This window comes from Harpia harpyja, chromosome 3, assembly GCF_026419915.1.
Source record: "Harpia harpyja isolate bHarHar1 chromosome 3, bHarHar1 primary haplotype, whole genome shotgun sequence".
Taxonomy (NCBI): domain Eukaryota; kingdom Metazoa; phylum Chordata; class Aves; order Accipitriformes; family Accipitridae; genus Harpia; species Harpia harpyja.
This window is the reverse complement of record NC_068942.1, coordinates 56,450,258-56,470,810: the sequence shown is the minus strand read 5'-3', so window position 1 is coordinate 56,470,810 and position 20,553 is coordinate 56,450,258. Positions and strand designations below refer to the sequence as shown.

The 20,553-nt window shown below is 46.9% G+C and overlaps 1 protein-coding gene across 1 annotated transcript in view; it reads right to left on the bottom strand.

Moving 5' to 3' along the window:
- Positions 1-2,265: 2,265 nt before the first annotated feature.
- The window catches only part of LIN52 (lin-52 DREAM MuvB core complex component), a 73,362-nt gene continuing 55,074 nt past the window's right edge, over positions 2,266-20,553 (bottom strand). Inside the window, exon 6 of the mRNA XM_052782716.1 lies at positions 2,266-6,062. Coding sequence (XP_052638676.1) covers positions 5,938-6,062 — 125 coding nt within the window. The 3' untranslated portion in view covers positions 2,266-5,937. The remainder of the gene's footprint in view (positions 6,063-20,553) is intronic.

The following is a 20,553-nucleotide window of genomic DNA, read 5'->3' as shown; positions in this document are numbered from 1 at the left end:
CATGTACCACATCCTGTCCCAACCCTCCTCACCCCCCTCCCCAACCTCTTTGATATGTGTTCCTGCAATCTGTACACTCTGTGTTTTTCCCAATACCGCTCTTCCTTAAGCATACTGGGAGCTGCCGGATGTCTTAGGGTCTCAAACCATTTTTCCTTATGACCATTAAACTATTTTGGTAACTGCTAATATAGTCTGTTAAGAAGGGAGTATTGCTTTTTGTTTGTTTGTTTTAGTTATACTTTATAATATTAAGCCCTCTTTTCTGTTGTAGTGGAAAAGCTTCTTAAGCAAGGGAGCATTGCTGTGTGTCCTAAACATATCCAGTTTGGAGTAGCGTATTCCCTCTGCAAACTTATTCAGTAGCCAAACCTCCCTGACATTTATCTCCGTTTCATCTCCAGTTTCCCTCACTTCATCACGGACTTAGTCAACTGCATTTTCCCAAAGGAACAGGTGGGCCGTGATGAAAATGCAGACTCAGATATAATTGACTCTGAGTGAACTTTGAAGACCAGAGCTAATGACCTGGCTTGGCAGACAATGCAACGTGAGAATCGGCACAACTGCAGGAACACAGTGGTGAGCTGCTCATAGCAGCCCGAAGAAAGATGGAGCCTGGGAACGTGTCCACCTTTAATCCCGGATATAGCGAATTTAAGTCCAAGGCCCATCTGGCCAAGGGACCATGATCATCTTGTGGTCTGTCTCTCATCTCAAAAGAAAGCATGAAAGGCTTTGTGCTCCCCAGACAGACAAGGGTGTGTGGAACATGAAGTGTGATACAAACATCTTGGCTCGTATCAGAAATAGCGTGGCCAGCAGAACTAGGGAAGTGATCATCCCCCTGTACTCAGCACTGGTGAGGCTGCACCTCAAATACTGTGTTCAGTTTTGGGCCCCTTGCTACAAGAAAGACATTGAGGTGCTGGAGCGTGTCCAGAGAAGGGCAACAGAGCTGGTGAAGGGTCTAGAGCACAAGTCTTGTGAGGAGTGGCTGAGGGAACTGGGGTTGTTTGGTCTGGAGAAAAGGAGGCTGAGGGGAGACCTTATCGCTCTCTACAACTACCTGAAAGGTGGTTGTAGCGAGGTGGGTGTTGGTGTCTTCCCAAGTACCAAGTGATAGGACAAGAGGAAATGGCCTCAAGTTGTGCCAGGGGAGGTTTAGCTTGGGTATTAGGAAAAATTTCTTCACTGAAAGGGTTGTCAGGCATTGGAACAGGCTGCCCACGGAAGTGGTTGAGTCACCATCCCTGGAGGTATTTAAAAGACGTGTAGATGTGGCACTTAGGGACATGGTTTAGTGGTGGAATTCGGCAGTGTTAGGTTTACGGTTGGACTCAATGATCTTAAGGGTCTTTTCCAACCTAAATGATTCTATGATTCTATGATTCTATTCTATGAACAGGAATGCATGGGGCCAAGGAAAGTAGGTGACAGAGGACAAACATACAGACTGAAAATAGCTGGCAATAGAGAGAAAGAGACAAGGAAAAGATTTCAAACCTTTACTTGAAACTCCATTACTTGAGGTGGATACTCATTCCAGCCTGATACATTTCCAACCTTTCAAGATTTCCCCAAGGAAATGTTGCAGAAATAGATACTTATATTAAGGTATATAGACAGTTCATAGTAAGTCTTCAAGCCATTGCTTGATTTAGATTTCCTAGCAGGGAGGAGCAGTACCAGTAATCCGGTCTGTTATCTGGTGGTGATAGGGAGGCAGATGCTCACACCACTGTTTTAACTCTAGCAGCAATGCTCAGTCAGTCATGGGCTGGCATGGCAGTGATCTGGGTGTCATGCTCCTTCCCTTTTCTTTTAGCCAGATCCCAGAAGGTGGTAGGGGCCAACACTTTGTCCATCCTAAGGGTCTGGTCATCTTTTAGGTCTCTGTCATCTCTCAGGTCTCCATCCTGTCATCATTCCTGGTTAGTAAGCATACGCTGGGGTGTGAGTGAGGAGAGCAGTGATGTGTTCAGTGAACCAGTGGCACTACCTTATGTTTCATCCCTCTCTGTGTACTTCCATCTCCAGTATTGCTGAAGGTTAGATGGTAGATGTCAGAAATGAGGAGATGGACTCCTAGAAAACTAGGACTGGAAGGGACCTGGAGAGGTCATCTCTTCCTCCTCTCCATCTTGTGGCATGACCGGCTATACCTGTCTCATTCTTTACAGATGGACAAGTACCTAAGTCATCTCTCCCAGTGTCTCCCTTGCAGTCTCTGCCCCACCCCCTTTTCTTAATTTTGCTCCTAATGTCTAACACAGACCTTCCTTGTTATGATTTCCTGTGGACTTACCTGCCTGCCATGGGCACAGAGGACTGATTTTTCCCTCTCCCTTTACAAATTTGTGGCTGGGAATTTTCTTTTATCCTCTCTCAGTCTTCCCTCTTCAAGTTACGCCACACTACTTCATTCAGTTTTTCCTTGCAGGACATGTCTCAGATCTGTGATCATTCTTGTTGCTCTCCTTTAGACACCCTCCAATGGGTCCACATTGAAAGACAATGCCAAAACTGGGGTCAAAACACCAACTAAAGTCTCACCAATGCTAACTAGAAGGAAAGGTAATTTCCAGAGGTCTTGACAGCTGTAGTCTTATTTATTCCTTACAGTAGGAGGTTTGCTTTTTTGTGACAGCATACTATTTTTGACAGGGCTTGTAATCCATTCTAACCCCTAGTGCTTTTTTTGAAGAATTGCTGCCTAACAAGTTGTTTTCCAACCTCTGTTTATGTATTTCATTTTTTCTGCATCACCGACATTCTTTGCATGGTTTCTTACTGACTTTCATCTATGTTTTTTCAACCACTTTCCCAATTTGCCAAGATGATTTTGAATGCTAAGCCTGTCCTCCAGTGTACTTAAAGTGCCTTCCAGTTCTGTGTCTTCCTGATGTGCCCACTCTCTCTTTTGTCAACCATGTTGTTAATTAAATCAGTGAGCAGAACCAGACCCAGAATAGATCTTTGTGGAGCTATTCTCAATTCATCCTTTCTTTTGATAGTAAACCACTGAGGACTATCTGCTGAGCACAGTTTTTCAACTAATTTTTTATCTATCTAACGGTAGCTTCTGCTAATTTATATTTCCCTAGTTTACTCATAAAGATAGCTTTTGAAATGGAGCCTAAACAGCTTATTGAAGTAAAGATACACAACATCTTCTGTTCCTTCCTTATCTACAAGACCTGTTGCCTTGCAAGAGCAAGAACTTAGAGTGACTGGAAGGGACTGATCCTTGACAAATCCATACTGAATGCAATTGATTGTCTCATTTTGCCTTTGATATTTAGAGATAACTCTGTGATTTATTCCAGCATTTTAATGGGAATGGGAATTAAACTGATTGGTCCATAATTACCCATCACTCTTTCCTTTGCTTTTTAAAGAGCGATGCCTGTGGTTTTCCTGTGCTCTACCACATCTCTACAGGTTCTGGAGTACAGCCACTACTGACTCTGACAGTGCTGTAGCCAAATCTCTAAGTCCCTACAATGAAGCTCATTACACCCAATCAATCTGAATGCATCTAATTCAATAACATTACCTCTACCATACTCTTTCCTTATTCTATGCCAGGATCTTACCTCTTTATCACTGTTACTAGTTTCTCGAATATTATCCTCTGTCAATAATTTTCACTCCCTGTTGAGCAGTGATCCAATATTTTGCTTAGTCTTCTTCTTGCTACTAATGAATTTACAGAATGATTTCTTGTTCCCTTTGACTATCCTGCTACCTGCAAACTTCTTTTATGCTTGGCCTTTCTGATTATATTCCTGCATGCCTCTGCTGTTCTTCTATACTCACCTTTTGTGCTCCAACCTACTTCTTATCTTCTGCATCCTTCCTTCACAGGTGTGAGGTCAATGGGGAATTTGTGAACTGACCAGGTTGGTTTTAAAATATTTTTTCCTGTTTTACCAGGAGGCTGCCCCTCCTGGAGCAAAGAAGTATGAGGTGGCTCAGCTACATAAGGCTGGTGCTGCACAACCTTGCTGTTCTCCCACCTTGTTCCAGTGGAAGAAGAAGGTTAAGGGGCAGGTTGCAGGTTGGCAATTGGATTAGGAGATGCCAGAGGCAGTGAAATGCAGGAGAGCTCTTTTTCCCACAGTTGTGTTTGTTATGAAGGCAACTATGTTGAACATTATTAAAGATCATAATCATAGCTCTAACAACATTTGTTTGAAGGCAGTGTAGGCTGCATCCTTGGACTCTGCAGCCTGAGGTGTCAGCCTGCTACTCCAACCCAGGTGAAGCTGGTTGGTCTGATCCTCAGCCCACTAACAGTGCCAGGAGTGGGCTGGCTGAGGAGGGGTGGGAGACCACTGTGCTGTGCTGCAAGGAGGCCCTGCACTGCAAGGCATCCGGGGACAATGCCAGGGCCCTGGCGTGCCCCCGCAGTGTGGCCCTGTCACCTCTCACTATGCCACCACCAAGCCCTCCTGTACACCACCAAGCCCTCCTCCAGCATCCCGCCTTGACAAAGCCGGGGGTTGAGTGCATGGGCAGAGGGCCTGGGGGGATGCCAGGGTGAGGTCCTCCTCAGCACCCCGTCAGATCGCCTTGCCAATGCTGTCCCGTGCCCGTGTCTTCTCCAGCATCCCAGCGCCAGTGTCCTTGCCCCTTTATGCCCCCCTTTTTGCCCTGACAACAGGTCCTCCTCTTCCTCCTGGTACCCTGGGGGTCTCTGCAGACAGCTCCCCTCCCTGCGCTTCTCATTAACACCCCTCCGAACAGGCGCAGACACCACCAGCAGCTCCTTTCCCCTCCAATCCCCTCCCCTTCCCTTCCATAATCTATCTACATATTAAAATGAGTTTGTCCCTGATTTACATGCGTAAGAAGGGATGTAATAATGAGGACGTAGATTAGAAGATTTAGCACAATCGTTTGTGTAGATTGTGTCCCATCAAAGGGCAGCTCTGACGAGCCGAGATTAAGGAGCAAACAGCTGCCGCTGGAATTCAGTCCATTTGTTTGTTTGCTGTTTTCTCTCTTGACTCCAGGAAACAGTCTCATTAACATGCAAGTGATTTGCCCCTTAAGCCTTTTCCTGTTTATTATTGGGGGAGTTGCTGACAAGGGCTTTGTAGAGTCCCTGGCCCACTTCTGAGAGATCGACGTGCAAATCAAGATTAAAATGGGAAGTAATTAAAAACAAAGAAGGGGCCACGACACCTTGGTCCCCTCTTCCCTTTGAGGGGTCTTAAAGTTAGGGCACCGGGAGAAGGTGCGGGGTGGGAGGAAAGGGAGTGCTGCCCACCACGCCTGTGTGTTCCGGCGGGTCCCTCTTGGCCACAGCGCCGGGCTCTCCCTTTCTCCTGCTCTCCTCCACTCCCCCCTCTGCCTCCCCCCTCCTCAGAATGTCTGGCTGTCTACTAAACTCATTTGCAGCCTTTGCTTCAACGGCCTTGTTTGGCGGCACCTTCCATATGGTCCCTGCTTGCTCCCCGCCACGGCCTCGGGACGCCGGGCAGTGCGCCCCGCACAGGCTGCTGCTGCCTTCACATGCGTGGCCTCTAGCCCGGGGCCGTCCGTGCCCTCTGCCCCCTTAGCAGTGGTGTCCCCTTCCAGCGCCATGACCCCACCAACAGACCCTGCAGCCTTCAGCATCTGCGGTGGGTGAGGGACTGGGACGCGCAGGGATGGTGCAGCAGCCGCGCTCTCAGGCACGGACAGTGATGCACCGGGGGCTTCTCATGCAAGGGTCTCCTGGAGCCGCTCCGGTTGTGAAGGGTAGCTCAGGTCACTGGAGCAGCACTGGGAACAAGCTGGCACGATGTCCATCTTTCAGTAGCACTCAGATTCAGCTGGGTAACTCTGCCGTGGCCCCGGGCAGACGCTGCTGGTGAGAGTACAGAGACAGTGATGGCACGCTCATCCACAGGCTCCCCGGGTCCAGTGCACCCTATCCGCAGCTGGCTAGGGATGCCAACCATGAGGAACGGCACGAAGGATTTCCTGGGCTGAGAGAGAGACTGTCACATAAATCCCCTGCAAAGCAAGCAGCCCTTTCTCTTCATTTATCAGAGCGCCTGCTGTATCCCCTGCAAGACAAGTAAAAATATAATGAAGCCTAGAAACTTGCTCTGGGAAGCAGTAATGGTTATTAAGTGTCTGCCTACACAGACAAGCAGGGACAGATGCGGGTTTGCTGTGGCTGGCAGCCGGCTCCAGCCTGGCAGCACGGAGCTGTGCTGGAGCATCTCCACACCCAGCCTCATGTCTTGGCCCCCCTCAAGGCTCCTGTCTCGGACACAGCTGCTCCTGGACCCAAGGTGGCTCCTGCCCAGGAACGCAGCATGCTTGCACCTTGCTAAGCAGACTTGCACACCTGTGTGCACGCATACCCTCAGTGCCAGGATGAGGCTGTTCACCAGGTGCTACCACATGACATTGAATGGTTATGAAATTTGTGACCTTCTTTCATGGTTTTCTTAAGTGCCTGATGTTGACAGGCTGCTGCGCACCTTTCCATGGGGCCCAGGGCCAGCAGGAGCTCAGGACAGGCAGCCCGCTCTAGGCTAGCCCAAAACCTCTGGCCCAGGGGGACTGGCCATTGTTATCGGTGAAGTTACTCAGTTATGGCTGAAGTTAGTTTCAGGCATGACCGGGGAGAGACTGCAGCACTGCAGATATGTGATTGCAGATTGCATTGTAATGAACAGGTGTAGGAGAATCACAATGCGCGTTGTAAGTACTTTCTAACCTGAGCGCTTTATTTTTATAACCTTGGGGCAGAGCTGCACAGAGGATTGGCCAGGAGGAGCTCACTCTCCACCTTGCTCCAGTTAGCTGTCAAGTCCAGAGGAGCTCACGCCTTTCATAGGACCAGCTGTCTAGAGCAGCAGTGCCTTTCCCTCAAACCACTGCTGCTACTTGCCAGGGCAATGCAGCAAGGAATGACCAAACCAAAACGTGGCCGGCCTCGATGTTATGGCATTGCGCAAAGTAAACAAGATGGTGGTCATGATTCTTACAAATACCCAGTGTTGCGTACAGACGGAATGACAGGTGGGTTGTTGTTAATTCCCTACTGTCGTTTCTAACTCCTTGGCCAAAACAATTAATGCAATAGTTACAGTCTTTGCTTTTTCAAACTCAGAAAATGGCACGGCTTCATTGCTCACCCAGCTTTTTTCTTGTGTTTGTTATGACAGTGCCAAGCAGAAGAGCATTTTCCCAGCTGGGGCACTACCTGCAGGACAGCAGAGTCTGGTACAGCTGGAGTGGCCAGTAAGGTTCAAACAAGGTCAGGGATAGGAATAAGTATCTTTTTCTGTCTTGTACCTGAATAGCCACTGGATTCCTCTCATCTATTCTGGCGCTGCCCCCATACCCTTCCTCCTCCTCTCCAGGAGGTACCTCCCCAGCCAGCGGCCGGGCTCCAGCGGTGCTCCCCTAAGAGGTGGCCATGTGCAGTCCCAGCCGGGCCCTTGACTTCCCCAGTGAGGCAGCGCTCGGCCATACAGCGCCTTGCACGCTCGCCCACCGTGCAGCCCCGTTGGCAGGGAGGTCTCCAGGCAGCAGCAGCAGCAGCAGCAGGGCCCCACCAGCAATAACACTGCCTCTCTCAGCACAATTTTTCGCCCTGTAACAACTCAGCTCTGTTGCAATTGATTTTCAGTGGATCATTGAAAGCTGCTCCATCAGCCTAGCCCTAACAGATTTCTACTGCCTGCTTCTCCGTTGGTGGTGTGTTTTTTTTCATTTCCACAAAGACAGAGTTTTGGTTTATAATGGGATAAGGGTTCTGTGGCTTGGGCACTTACCCTCATAAACACCTGAGCCCTTTTTGCTCAAACACAGCACAGTCAAAGCAACCACCACTTCCTTGGATGGAGATCAGATCTGGAGAACTTCACACTCCCAGACCGAAAGAGTTATGAGTGATTAAGAAGGCAGCTGATAATAGAAATGCTTAGTCAACCTTGATGTAAGTCATTTGAGCGCTCCAGCTCTAAATGGGAATGAGCCAGTGAAATCAATGTGCATCTGCAGCATGCCCGTAAATAAACAGGGAGCTGCAGGAGAGCACTGCTCGCCCGCAGCTCATGTCACCATCTGCAACACCACCACACAGAGCATCCCTCCCAAGCTGGTCCTCCGGAATGTGCTGACGGACCCCAAAGAACGGAGCCAGTGCTTCAGCCAAAGGAAAACACATGATGGGGGGGGAAGGCTGGAAGAAAAACACTCATAAATTGAAGAAAAAAAAAAGCTGTCCCCCCAGGACAGTCTAGAGATTCACCCTGAGATGGCAGGCACAGGGGAAACTCTGGAAAGTGGTGGCTTTACCAAGCGGACAGAGGGGACACTGAGTCCCCCAGCATCTCATAGGCTCCTGCATTATGTGTGCAGAGGGGCCCATGCCCAAACCTCCTGCTGCGGTAATAAACACTTGACTGAGAAAAGGGCAGGCAGAAAAAAAAAGAGGAGCCTCGTGGGCCTGGCTGCAGCATGTGCCACCGTGTGAGCTGGGAAGGTGGGGGAGTCTCAAATCCCCGGGGGCCAGGCTGGCTGCCAGGATCCAGCTCGCTCCCCAGCACGGCACAGCGCAGCCCCTCTCTCCTCACCTGATGACACCTTTGCGGGGCAGGGGCTGCCTGCAGCCTCTCTTCTCGGGGCTTGTGCTCCAAATAGCTGCAGGCACAGAAATGCCACATTTGATGTGCACCTCCTCTTGAGAGGTCCAGGGGGGGTTTCAGACCTTAGGAGGGTCAAGGGGGCAGGTCACATCTCCTAACTTGCCCCTCTAGTTGCTGGTTTTTTCATGTACCAACTTTGCCAGACCTGTGCTGGGCTGTTGCTTTTCCCCTCTGTCACGAATAAAGTATAAAGTCATCCTTCTGGACACAACAGAGGGATTTTTAATCAAAGCCACTCCAATGCAGGCAGCTTTTCTCTTCAGCGCCAAGAGATCTGGCTCACCCGCCACTGCATCCTTCTTCTCTCGACTATGATTATTGTTTCATTACTATTGCTATTATGTCATAAATTGACGTCTTGTGTACCTGTTTGTTATCCGGGGATTCTGCTCTAATCTTGGCGATCGCTAATGCAGTGTAAATCCAGCGCGCTGGGTGATAATCTGGCTACATAAAAAAAAAAAAAAAGAAAAAGACTTTCTAGGCATAATCAAAACCTTTCACTTTAATATTGCGCACAATACTTTTACCGTGAAATTGCATTTCCCTCGGCCCTTCTTCTCTGTGGCTCAGAAAGATACTGCGCTCAGTTTGTGTTTAAATAAAGCCGGTGCTTGCTGGGCTTCAGCATGCAGGGTGCAGGATCCAGCCCCCGGCACAGCAGAGAGCGGTTTGTGGCCTGGGCTCCGGTGACATCTGAAAGTTGGCAGGAGCTCTGCTCCCTCCCCGGCCCCGGCGGGGAACGTCTCCCCTCCACCAAGCAGAGCTCTGGAGGACAGGGAGTTTTGGGGTTGCGTTAATTCCCCACGAGAATTCATGCAATACGACTCATTTTGTAGGTAGTAATGAATACCCGCGGAAACTCCATTTTCCATCTAGGTGTATCTTCACGCCGTTAAGGTGTGCTCACAACTGAGGTGGGCCTGGGTCAGCGAACGCGGGGCGTGTTTCAGCCCCCCCCCCCGTCTCAGAGACGTTAAAAGCACACGAGCGCGGAAAGCACGGCACACCAGGGAGAGAAAGCGGGGAGGGCGAGATGATGTATTAAGGCAAGTCGGCACAAATATTAAGCAAGAACACCACCACCCCCCCCCCAAGCGGCTTTTTGCAGGCCGGGCCCCCCCCCCGGCAGCGCCCGGCTGCTGCCCCACGCTGCCGGGGGCAGGAAAGGCGCCCGCCCCCCCCGCCTCGGCGGCCCCCCCCGGTCCCTGCCGCCCCGCCACCGGCCCGCCCCGCCGCGGCAGGCCCGGGGGCGGGGGGCGGCGGGGGCCGGGGCGCCCGCGAGCGGGGCGGGCGCCCGGGTGTCGGTGGCGCGGCGTCCGGGAATGCGCCGCTGATCCTAAGCAAGTTTGCCAGCCATGCTTTTCTCATGGCTCCTGCACAATGGCCCGTTTTCTGCCCACCTGCCGATTATGCTTAATTAGGCGAGGAGTTGATTAATTTGAGGTAATTGACAGCTAATTACAGGCCTGAAGGCTCATTAACTTGACGTCCTGTCTGAGGGAATCGGCTGGAGGGGGTCAGGTGATATGCAGCCCCCCCCCTCCCCCCCCCGCGGTGCCCGCTCACCTGGGCGGCCCGGGCCCGGGGACGGGGACAAGCAAGGCCGCCCGGTGGGAGCCGGGGCGCGGCGGGGCCGTGGCCGCAGACGCCTGGGGAGGACAAACGCCCCCGGAGGGGATGCGGCAGGAGGGATGCTGCGAGGCGGGAAGCCTCCCTCCCCCCGCGGGTTAAAGCAGGCTGCGGGTGGAGAGGGGCTTTGGAGGTCGGTGATGGGGCGGCGGGCTCGGGGAGAAAACAGCCAAGCGCGCAGGTAGGAGGGGAGGGGGACGCCGATGGGGCGAGGGCTCCCAAGGCTGCGGCTCCCTGTAGGCTCGGCCAGCGGTGCCCCCCGTGCCCGTGGCCCCGGTGGGGGGTCCGTGGCGGCGGAGGGGGTGCCACCCGTCCTCCCTTCCCCCGCGACCTCAGAGCGGCTGCTGGCAGGCTGCAAACACCCATGCTCGCTGTACGGCAGGTCACTGCAAGGCATCGTTAGTCACTTCGTATTTACATCAGAGAATACAACTACTGATCGAAAACAGGGAATTTTTTTTCAGTGAGACTTTTCTCAGTTGCTCTTTACTGCGTGCAAATCACGAGACAGCAAGAGAGGGCTGTTTACCTAACTAACACCCTATATGATCTCCCTCACTGGAGAATTCGGGCATGTGCTCTGGATTTACAAATTTATCCTTATCTTGCCCTTCTGGAGCAGGCAGGATCCCTGCACAGAGAGAGGCTAAATGACATAACCAAGGTCACATTGAAAACCTAAGAGCTGAATCCAGCTTTTCGAGCTGATTCAGGGCCCTGACCATAAAACCAGCTTCACCATATTCCTCAAGCACAAGGCAGGTTACCTGAATGTGAGTGACAACTACCAGAGGTCTGGCCTTGTGGCCACTCTTCCCCTGGGGGACAGGGAGCTGCAGTGGAGCGCTGACAGGTATGGGGTGTTCCTGGCAATGCTGAGGAGAGGGGCAGAGAAACTTTTGAAAACTATATACCTTGCTGCCATCTAATTATGTCAGGCAGGATGTGGCTGAAGAAATGTACTTGAAAAGTCACAAAGGGATGGCCGAGGTTTGTGATGGCTCCTTGTTGCTGTGGGAGTGCTCACCACCCTTAGACTCCACCTCATCTTTTGGAAGTCTTGCCCCAGATACGGTACATCGTGGATGTAACAACGGATTACTACGCTTGGTTCAGGATTCGGTGGTAAGCCAGTACAGAAAGTGGCAGAGGCTGAATTAAAAGTAAGCCATGCCTGTGAGCAGAGTGACTATCGGACACTGTAATAGCTGGACTGTCCTAGCAGCCACAGGCTTCGTACCAAGGTACTTTGCACTGCTACTGGCAGTTAAGGCTTAGATAACTGAAGTGGAAGAAATGGGATCTCTTGGCAAAATTGCAGACAGTTCTTCCTGGGTGCCCACGTGGAAGTCCAGTGAAGAATCCCACATATCATCATAAACCACAGTCTGACCTGACCACTGGGGCTCTTCAGCCAAAGGAAGCTGCATTGCACCTGCAGCCTTCTCAGATACTCCCCTTTGCCCATTGGCATCATCCCTCTGCCTTACTTGGGTCTTACTTCTGCTTGTGGCTCCCCTGAAAGCGCTGTGCCGTCCTCACCTTCTTGGTGTGATCAGAAGGGATGAAAAATAGAGGTGTCTCATCTGCATGTTGCTGACAGTGGATTTTAGAAACCTGACCAAACAACTTGCTTCGATATCCTGCTATTGCATTCCAGAGCTAACTTATACACTGCCCTTTATCCCTTTGAAAGGTACTGGGGTTTCATTTTCTAAGCTCTCTTGTTTAAATTTCATGGACTTGGGTAAAGGTGACTGGTGTCTATGGTAGTCATTATTTAATACCCTTCTCCCATTTGTTGTTCTTTCTTTCTACCCTAAGGACACCCAGACTTGGTGATGATTCATGGTATGGAGGCCAAATGGACCCATGTGATGAATAAATTTTGCTCACCTGTGCAGAACCTCTCCCTTGTCTGTCTCTTTCAGGAGAAGGTGTCCATAATTTAAGTTTTATTTGAGAGGAGAACACCCCAACAACTTTTATTATGGCATTTATCACTTAGAACCTGGAAGAGGAGTTATTTGGAGGAGCCCAGACAGGTAGTTCCCTCTTTTTCTCTCTAGATCCATTGTTGAAATTGGCTAAACCTTGGCCATTTCTCATCTTGACTATTACAAGGCTGTTGCCTTCTAGCGTAAATACAAAGACTATACATTGGTGCAATGATATTAAGCATTAGGTATAGCACTGGGCTACCTAGTAGTGAATTTCTTCCTCTTTTCTGTGTTGACACAGATTCCGTCAATAGTGCCTGAGAGTCTGTTGCGGTTAAACCCCAGCCAGCAACTAAGCACCACGCAGCCGCTCACTCACTCCCCCCACCCAGTGGGATGGGGGAAGAGAATCAGAAAAAAAAAGTAAAACTCGTGGGTTGAGATAAGAATAGTTCAACAGAACAGAAAGGAAGAAACTAATAATGATAATAACAATAATAAAATGATGATAATAATAAAGGGATTGGAATATACAAAACAAGCAATGCACAATGCAATTGCTCACTACTTGCCAACCAATGCCCAGTTAGTTCCTGAGCAGCGATCTGCCCCCCAGGCCAACTCCCCCCAGTTTATATACTGGGCATGCCATCACATGGTATGGGATACCCCTTTGGCCAGTTTGGGTCAGCTGCCCTGGCTGTGTCCCCTCCCAACTTCTTGTGCCCCTCCAGCCTTCTCGCTGGCTGGGCATGAGAAGCTGAAAAATCCTTGACTTAGTCTGAACGCCACTTAGCAACAACTGAAAACATCAGTGTGTTATCAACATTCTTCTCATACTGAACCCAAAACATAATGCTATACCAGCTACTAGGAGGAAAATTAACTCTATCCCAGCTGAAACCAGGACAGAGTCTCATAAACAGGGGTACGTTTAACCATGTACATTTTCTATGAGATCGGTTAATGTTATTATCAGTTTACAGATGGAGCACTAGGACCCAGGCCGATTAAGTGGTTGCCCACATTTAAAAGGATGTCTGAGGTAGATCCAGACAGGAAAAGTGCATTTGCTGTGTTTTAACTCACTGAACCTTTAGAGCTCTCTCTTGCTATAGATAGCCTCACCTACTAAGCACCACACTGTGATACCAAGTGCCTTTCTGAAGAAGGAATGTTTTGTGGGGACTGTGACTCTTCCAAGGCCTAAGCTTTAGGAAAACTTCCTTTTTGATACTGAATCTTTGCCTGAATTCCCAAGTCATCGCTAGAAACCAGAAGTCCCGCTCAACTGAGTCAAGAGCTCCTTCTGCCTATAAGGAAATTGCTGAGTCCAGTCTTAGGGGGTTAGTCCTAGTAGCAGGAAATTTTACAAAGCTGTAAAGCTCTGGGTAGGCAGCAACAGATATGATCCTTGAGGGAGCGGTAAGCAGCCTCGCTAGGATTGTCACGTCAGATCTATGGATGAGGATAGTGTAGGATCATTCATTGAGAGGTGGTCTTCAGAGCAATCCACGCTATAGCAGTATATTTTGACTTCAACTGATGTCACTTCAGCCGGGGAGACTGGTTATTGGTATATGTTCATGACAAGTTATTGGTATTTGAATACGGGTCTCTTGGACGTGCAGAATTTCATTAAATTTAGGCCAACTCCTTTCTGTACTAAGTCTGTGGATGCTGGAGAAAAAAAAATTGGAAAAGACACCAGTACTCAGAGAGAAGTGTTTAATACCAGCAGTCTGTTTTACAGTAGTAGAAGTGCAAGTATTCCCTACGCAGACTACACGCAAGCTTTCTAAGTGAGTTAACAGAATGGAAAATATTGCTGAGATCAAAGACAGGGTAACCTGTTTGAATTTAATTTGTTTTTTATCTCAGAATTTTTGGCTTTGGAATCCTCTGGCTCTTGGGAATCCAAAGAAGAAAGGAAGGTCTCAGCAAATCATTTGTCCATGGGAGGCAACTCTACCATTTCTGAAAAGCAATCTGGACTTCCAGGAGGTGGGAGTGTTTTAGAAAGTCTCCAGATTTCAAGGAAGAGGGCAAGATATTCCTGCATTACCTAAGTAGTTGCAAGGATGTAGTTGCTGATGCCCATGCCAGTGCAAAATGCTGCGTCAGCCATCATGTGAAGCAGTCATTTGTGTTGCCTGGATGAGAACTGCACTCAGATGTGGACTGGCGACATGGCTTGTTCTTTCTGGGATACCCTTTCCATTGCTTTCCTCTTTGAGCATAGCTCAGGCCATTTCAGGAGGAAGAGTGTTTGATCTAAAATACTAAGATTTTCTTGAATCTTCATCTGTTCTCCGATTTGGCAGGTATGAGTCATTGTTCAGCACTAACATCCCTGGACCGCGTGTCTAGCCACAGATGCCTACCTCATAACTGCATTTGCAGCTGAGGCTGTCTGAACCTATTCACAACACGGTCTGTAATCAGTGACTTTTAAAAAAGCAACCTACTGGTTCTCCAATGTCTTCATTTAATTGGTGTGAGATAATACAACAGGCCAAGAGGACTGCTCTGAGCCCGAGAAGTATGAGTGTCCAGAGGGAGGGTTTCTTAGGTCTGAGTTTTCTGAAAAACTTCCAGCTTTTTTCTTAACTAAGATAATTTCCTCTGTAACATATGGAGGGAGTGGCCACCAAAAATAAGCTCTTCCTATTGAGCCTGGCTCCAGAAGTCATTTTTTTCCAGACACACAGGGTCTGTGTGAATTGACACAAGGCTGTGATACCAACAACAGCAGCTTGATGAAGTGTTGCTTTAAAATCCAGGTCATAACTACTGTATATGTATATATGCCCATGTTTGTACATGTGTATGTTGGCATCTACTCTGCAGAGGCTGGAATGACAACTCCCCCAGATCAGTAAGAAGGCTGGTAGTGGCATCGCTGAGTTTTAGGTCAAGATCCTGGTAAACAGCTTCAAAAACTGCCACAAATATCCTTAGCCCATGGTTACACCAATTAGGTCAACTTCCAAGTTCTGAAGTCCAAAGAAAGATATTTTTCAGGTGCTGCCTACGTTAGTGACGTAGCTCCCAATCACCAGCAAACCAACCTGTATTTTAAAGCTTAAGTGAGACCTCAGGATCAAAATTCTACACTTCCAACCCAAATGCAGTACATGGTGCACAGATTACTGATACACACGCTTAACTTAATGTGCCTGAGAAGCCAGTTAGCAGAAGAGTGTACACAGGTGCACAGGTTTTTTATATCATTTTGAACATAGTTCATCTTGAGGAGCTTTTAAGTAACTATTCTCTATCAATATCCGAGTTTCAGAAGAGAAGCTGCCTGATCGATTGCCCTGCTCAGGAGTAAGAAAGTTATTGTAATTATCTTGTTTGCAAGAAGAATAAGAGCATTTTCCTCATTTTACGTTAGTAGAAGAAATAGCAATTGTGAAATCTATCATTAGCCCAAATGTATTTTTATTTTGCTGATGAATAAATGTTGAATGACTGACCTTTGTGTTAGTATTTTTCCCATTATTTCTGCAGGAATTTTACATTAAATTTTCCATAAAATGCTGGAATTTTTCAAGACATTTGACCCAAATAAGAACAAACTGCCTTATTCTTATGTCCTGTATTTTTACATTTTGAGGTGAGAGGAGAACCAAAAGCCATTGGGTTCTATGCTGTAGAAAATAAAGAATATTTCTGAACACTTAGCTGACGTGAGACTGTTTATGTTCATGTGCAGCAGTACTGACCTGTTGAAAGCTTGTTTGAATTAAACTGAAGGGTCCCAAGGGAGACCTCATATCTAATTTGTTTGAACGTGCTGCAAGACAGTGTGAACCACAAGAATCAGAGAGAAGGAAGCCTTTCTTTTTAGATCAGCAAGTCACCAGGAGGGCTAGTCTCCTGGAGTCCCCGAGAGCGGTTGGTTACCTTGCAAAGAGTAAGCCACCAAGTGAGTTTCTCCTTTCTAGGATCCACCTCTCTGTACATCCAAGTGAAGACCACAAGCCTGGAGTAAAGAGGGCACTTTGGTAAATGTGGGACTGGCATGGGGGTATCAAATGATCTGCCATCCAACAGCAGAAGTCAGGCGCAAGCAGTAGAAGGTTTGCCTGTGCTCCGTCTTTTGACTAACGCACTGACAGTACCTCCTGCAGATCTGGAGAAGTGACTCTGAGGAAAGGAGTGAGGGGACAGCTGATTCGGAGTATCTGTCCACACCTTCTCCCAAATAAAGGTATTTTGAAGTTGTGTAGGTGCTAGACATTAAAAGACATCAGATACTAACCCCTTCAAAGAACGGATTCTGTTTACTTTGGTGTAACTCCGAGCTGGGATTTATAACCAATTTAGCAGGACAGCTTCTCAGAATTTATAGAGGTTGATTATTTTGGCATTAGTTTGATGACTGATCTCCAATCCAATGCTGAGAATAAATTAATTTACTGACCTGATAAGATACTGTTCTTTTTGTTAGCTTCCCTCAATAATACTTATAGCTTACATATGTATATAAATATGTATGTAGCTTATTTGGATGCTATTTTTATTTCATTTTAGTTTAAGACTTTTATGAACATTATAATAAAAAACACGTACAAATACCCTCCTGATACTTCTTCAGTAGGCAATAACAATTGCCCAGAATGGATATTACCAGGCAAAAAGCCTGACTGGATTCACTTAAGAAGTTAATGATTCCCACACGTTTGTTTCATTGACAGCACATTTGGCTCGTCAAAGATGTAGCACTCTGCCTGTACATTCAAGTTTTCGGGATTGGGGCTTGTGATGAAGAGACATCTATCTACCCACTACAAGGAAAATGACAAACTCACTTTTTTTACCATGGACAATAATTTTGGTAAGTTACAAAAACTAGGAAGCTGCCTGGAGATTAAAGGAATTGTGCCATTGATCATTAAAAAGGGAAAAGGCAAATTTAGAGTTCTCAGGAATATATATTGCCAGTAAAATAAAAGAATAAAAAAATGGGAGGAAAAAAAATCACTAACCACCTAGGGATAAAGATAAGAAAACAATTATCAGCACTAGGGATTTATAAAGGACAAATTGTGCTGGAGAAACCTGATTGCTTTTTTTAATAGAATTATAAAATTAGTGGATGAAGGGAACACGATGGATTTGATACATTTGGATTTTAGTAAAGATTTGATACATAAATCCTACTCAAAATTAACTCAGATTGGCTTGGCTACATCACCACATGGAATGAAAAATTGGCTGGAGACAAACAAACAAAGGATAATGATGCATAAAAAGGTACTGTGTTGGAAGGAGAGGTCTCCCTCCCTCCCAGAGATCAGCAGTCAGTTCTGTCCTATTTAACACGTCTGGACATGACACCTTCTGCCTGAAAATCAGGAAATTTTGTTCAGAGAGTGAAATATAGAAGGATGTGTGGGATACACCAGCTGAAAATAAAATGGGATCCCAGTAAAAATTCAAGTATTATCCAAACCACAGTATCCAGTCATGAGGAGGTCCCTAGAAAACACCACATGAGAATCACTGCAGCAGAAACCAATGAGATGGGAATTCGCAGTGAAGGACAGCAGAAAAATAGTTGGAGCATCTGAGTAATAGAGCTGCAATTCATCCCAGTGTGGAAAGACCAGAAGGCTTTTGCAGTATCTGTGTCCCACGTATGCTCTCAATGAGGTCCCAGGCAGGTTTTGGTGGTGTAGCTGGTAGGGGAGCTCCTGGAGCGTCTCCTATTGCATGCTGGAGACAAAACTGCAGTAAGAGATTTTTCTCCCCAGAAACAACTAGTGCGGACACTCACAGTGAAGTTAGCCTGATTAGGGAGGAAGGCTTTAAATAGGTCCTCATTAATTTTATTTTTTTTAATGTAAAACCAGGAAGAAAATGGCAGTAAAGCCAATTAAATGTATTAATAGCAGACATAAATCCTCATTTTCCTAATGTTTTCCCTTTCTCTATCACTCACTCAATCTATTTGTAATTTCAGCTATTCACCATCTTACCTTACCACCCATCGACAGGTGTACATGAATGTTCCAATAACTTTGGAACCTGTAGGCCAATTTCAGACAACTTTGTGGAGGGCAGACAATATATTTCTGTATGTTTTGTTACATTAAGCAGCTGACAAAGAAATCCAATGACTGCCCTCACTTAGTGTGAGCACACCCTCTTTTAGGCATCAGAGAATCCACAGATAATACAATCTTGAGAGACACATCCACAAGGAAAACCACACTTCCCTGGCTGGTTCCACTGCTCATGAAACTTCTGCTTCTCTCTGACCTCCTTCTTGCTGTAAACCACTACCCCTTCCTGTTTGCTCCCCTTCTGTTTTGCTTTTTTACTATACATATTCTTAAACTGCACTTGTAGCAGTATGCCTTCTTCGCCCTTTTGCATTCTCCCCAACCTCCTGCCCATGCCTTGCTGTCTTGCAAACTGTGCTTTCTCACCTCTCTTGGTCTCCTCTCCTCTGTTTTTAAGTCCCTGTTTTTAAATTCTTCTCACTTCCCTGTATTTTTCATTCAGTCTTCCATTTCCACAGTCCTCTCCCACCAAAATAGCTTGCTAATAATATTTTGATACTTGCTAGTGAAACTCCTGTAAACCTTACCCAGACGCATTACACTAATGGGGTAGGCCAATATTTATTGTAGCAAGTTCTCCCTTTCCAGAATTATTGAAGTAAATGACAGGAGTGATGTCTCTTTTGCTAGAGCAAATGGGTTTTGGCTCCCTAGAGAGCTGCAGTGATCACTTTAATAATGTTCTCTGTTAAGGCAGGATCAGACCCACAGACCATCAGAGCAAAAGCAAGGATTTCAACATGGCAGAATTAGGAAAATTACATTTTTCCTGCCCTGGTCTGTCAGCAAACATGTGGACTGAGCAAGTGTAGAACTACATGAAATCTGGAAAGTAGCACTTACACCCTCTCTGCATGAGTGTGAAAGGCTTGGGAAGGTCAGGATAAGCATTCTACATCAGTGAAGATGTTACAATTATTATTAGGATCTCTGTAACGCTCATAGCTCTCCCAAATGCATGTGTACACTGTTGTCCTGGTTTTGGCTGGAATAGAGTTAATTTTCTTCCTAGTAGCTGGTACAGTGCTGTGTTTTGGATTTAGTATGAGAAGAATGTTGATAACACACTGATGTTTTAGTTGTTGCTAAGTAGCGCTGATCCTAAGTCAAGGACTTTTCAGTTTCCCATGCTCTGCCAGCAAGCAGGTATACGAGAAGCTGGGAGGGAGCACGGCCAGGACAGCTGACCCGAACTAGCCAAAGGGATATTCCATACCATAGGACGTCATGCTCAGGATATAAACTGGGGGGAGCTGGCTGGGAGGGGCTGATCGCTGCTTGGGCATCGGTCAGCGGTCTGCGGGTGGTGAGCAATTGCATTGTGCATCACTTGTCTTTCTTGGGTTTTATTTCTCTCTCTTTTTGTTATCTTACTTTTCATTACAATTATTACAATTATTATTATAATATTATTATTATTATTTTGTTTCAATTATTAAACTGTTCTTATCTCAACCCATGAGTTTTACTTTTTTTTAAGTTCTCCTCCCCATCCCACCAGGGGTGGGGAGGAGTAAGCGAGCGGCTGCATGGTGCTTAGTTGCCAGCTGGGGTTAAACCACAACAACCATGCACACTGTGGCAGTTAATAGCATTGTGAGAAACCTTCATTTTTAGTGTTCTGTTTTTAAATTCCCAATCTTTAACACTGCATTAAAATGACTTTTTAAAAAATTTAATTCTCTGAATAGTTCTTACAGGTCTTTAAAAAAAGATTAAAATGTCTGGTATTGCACTGTAATTTATTATTATTTAAATTACTAATGCCTGTCAGTTGCTTAGGCACTTGCATTTTTATTTATTTATTTTTTTAAAAGCCACATCTATTTAATGAAACAACAAGGCAGATGGCAAGCAGTAGAAGGGCCACAGGACTGTGGCTAAGAAGTCACAGGGTTTGAGCTGTGTTTGCTGCATAAACTCTAACAAGATGCTTTATATCTTGGTGTCTCCTTTTCTCCTCCTACTGTTTTACTGCTTCATCTGCTCATAAGCTCTTGAGGACAGAGACCTTCACCTAATTATGTGTTTCTATGATTCACAGCACAATAAAGTTTTGATACTTGCTGAGGTCACTGTGCCTTAAATGACTACTGTAATGCAATTGATAACTCACACTGCTAAAGAGATGTCCTCCAAACACCACGTCAGCCCACAGGCCAGGTAGCATACAATTAGTAAGTGGTATGTGAATGCCAGAAGGTCTTAGTGAAGGACACAAGACGACATCACACCTTTTCC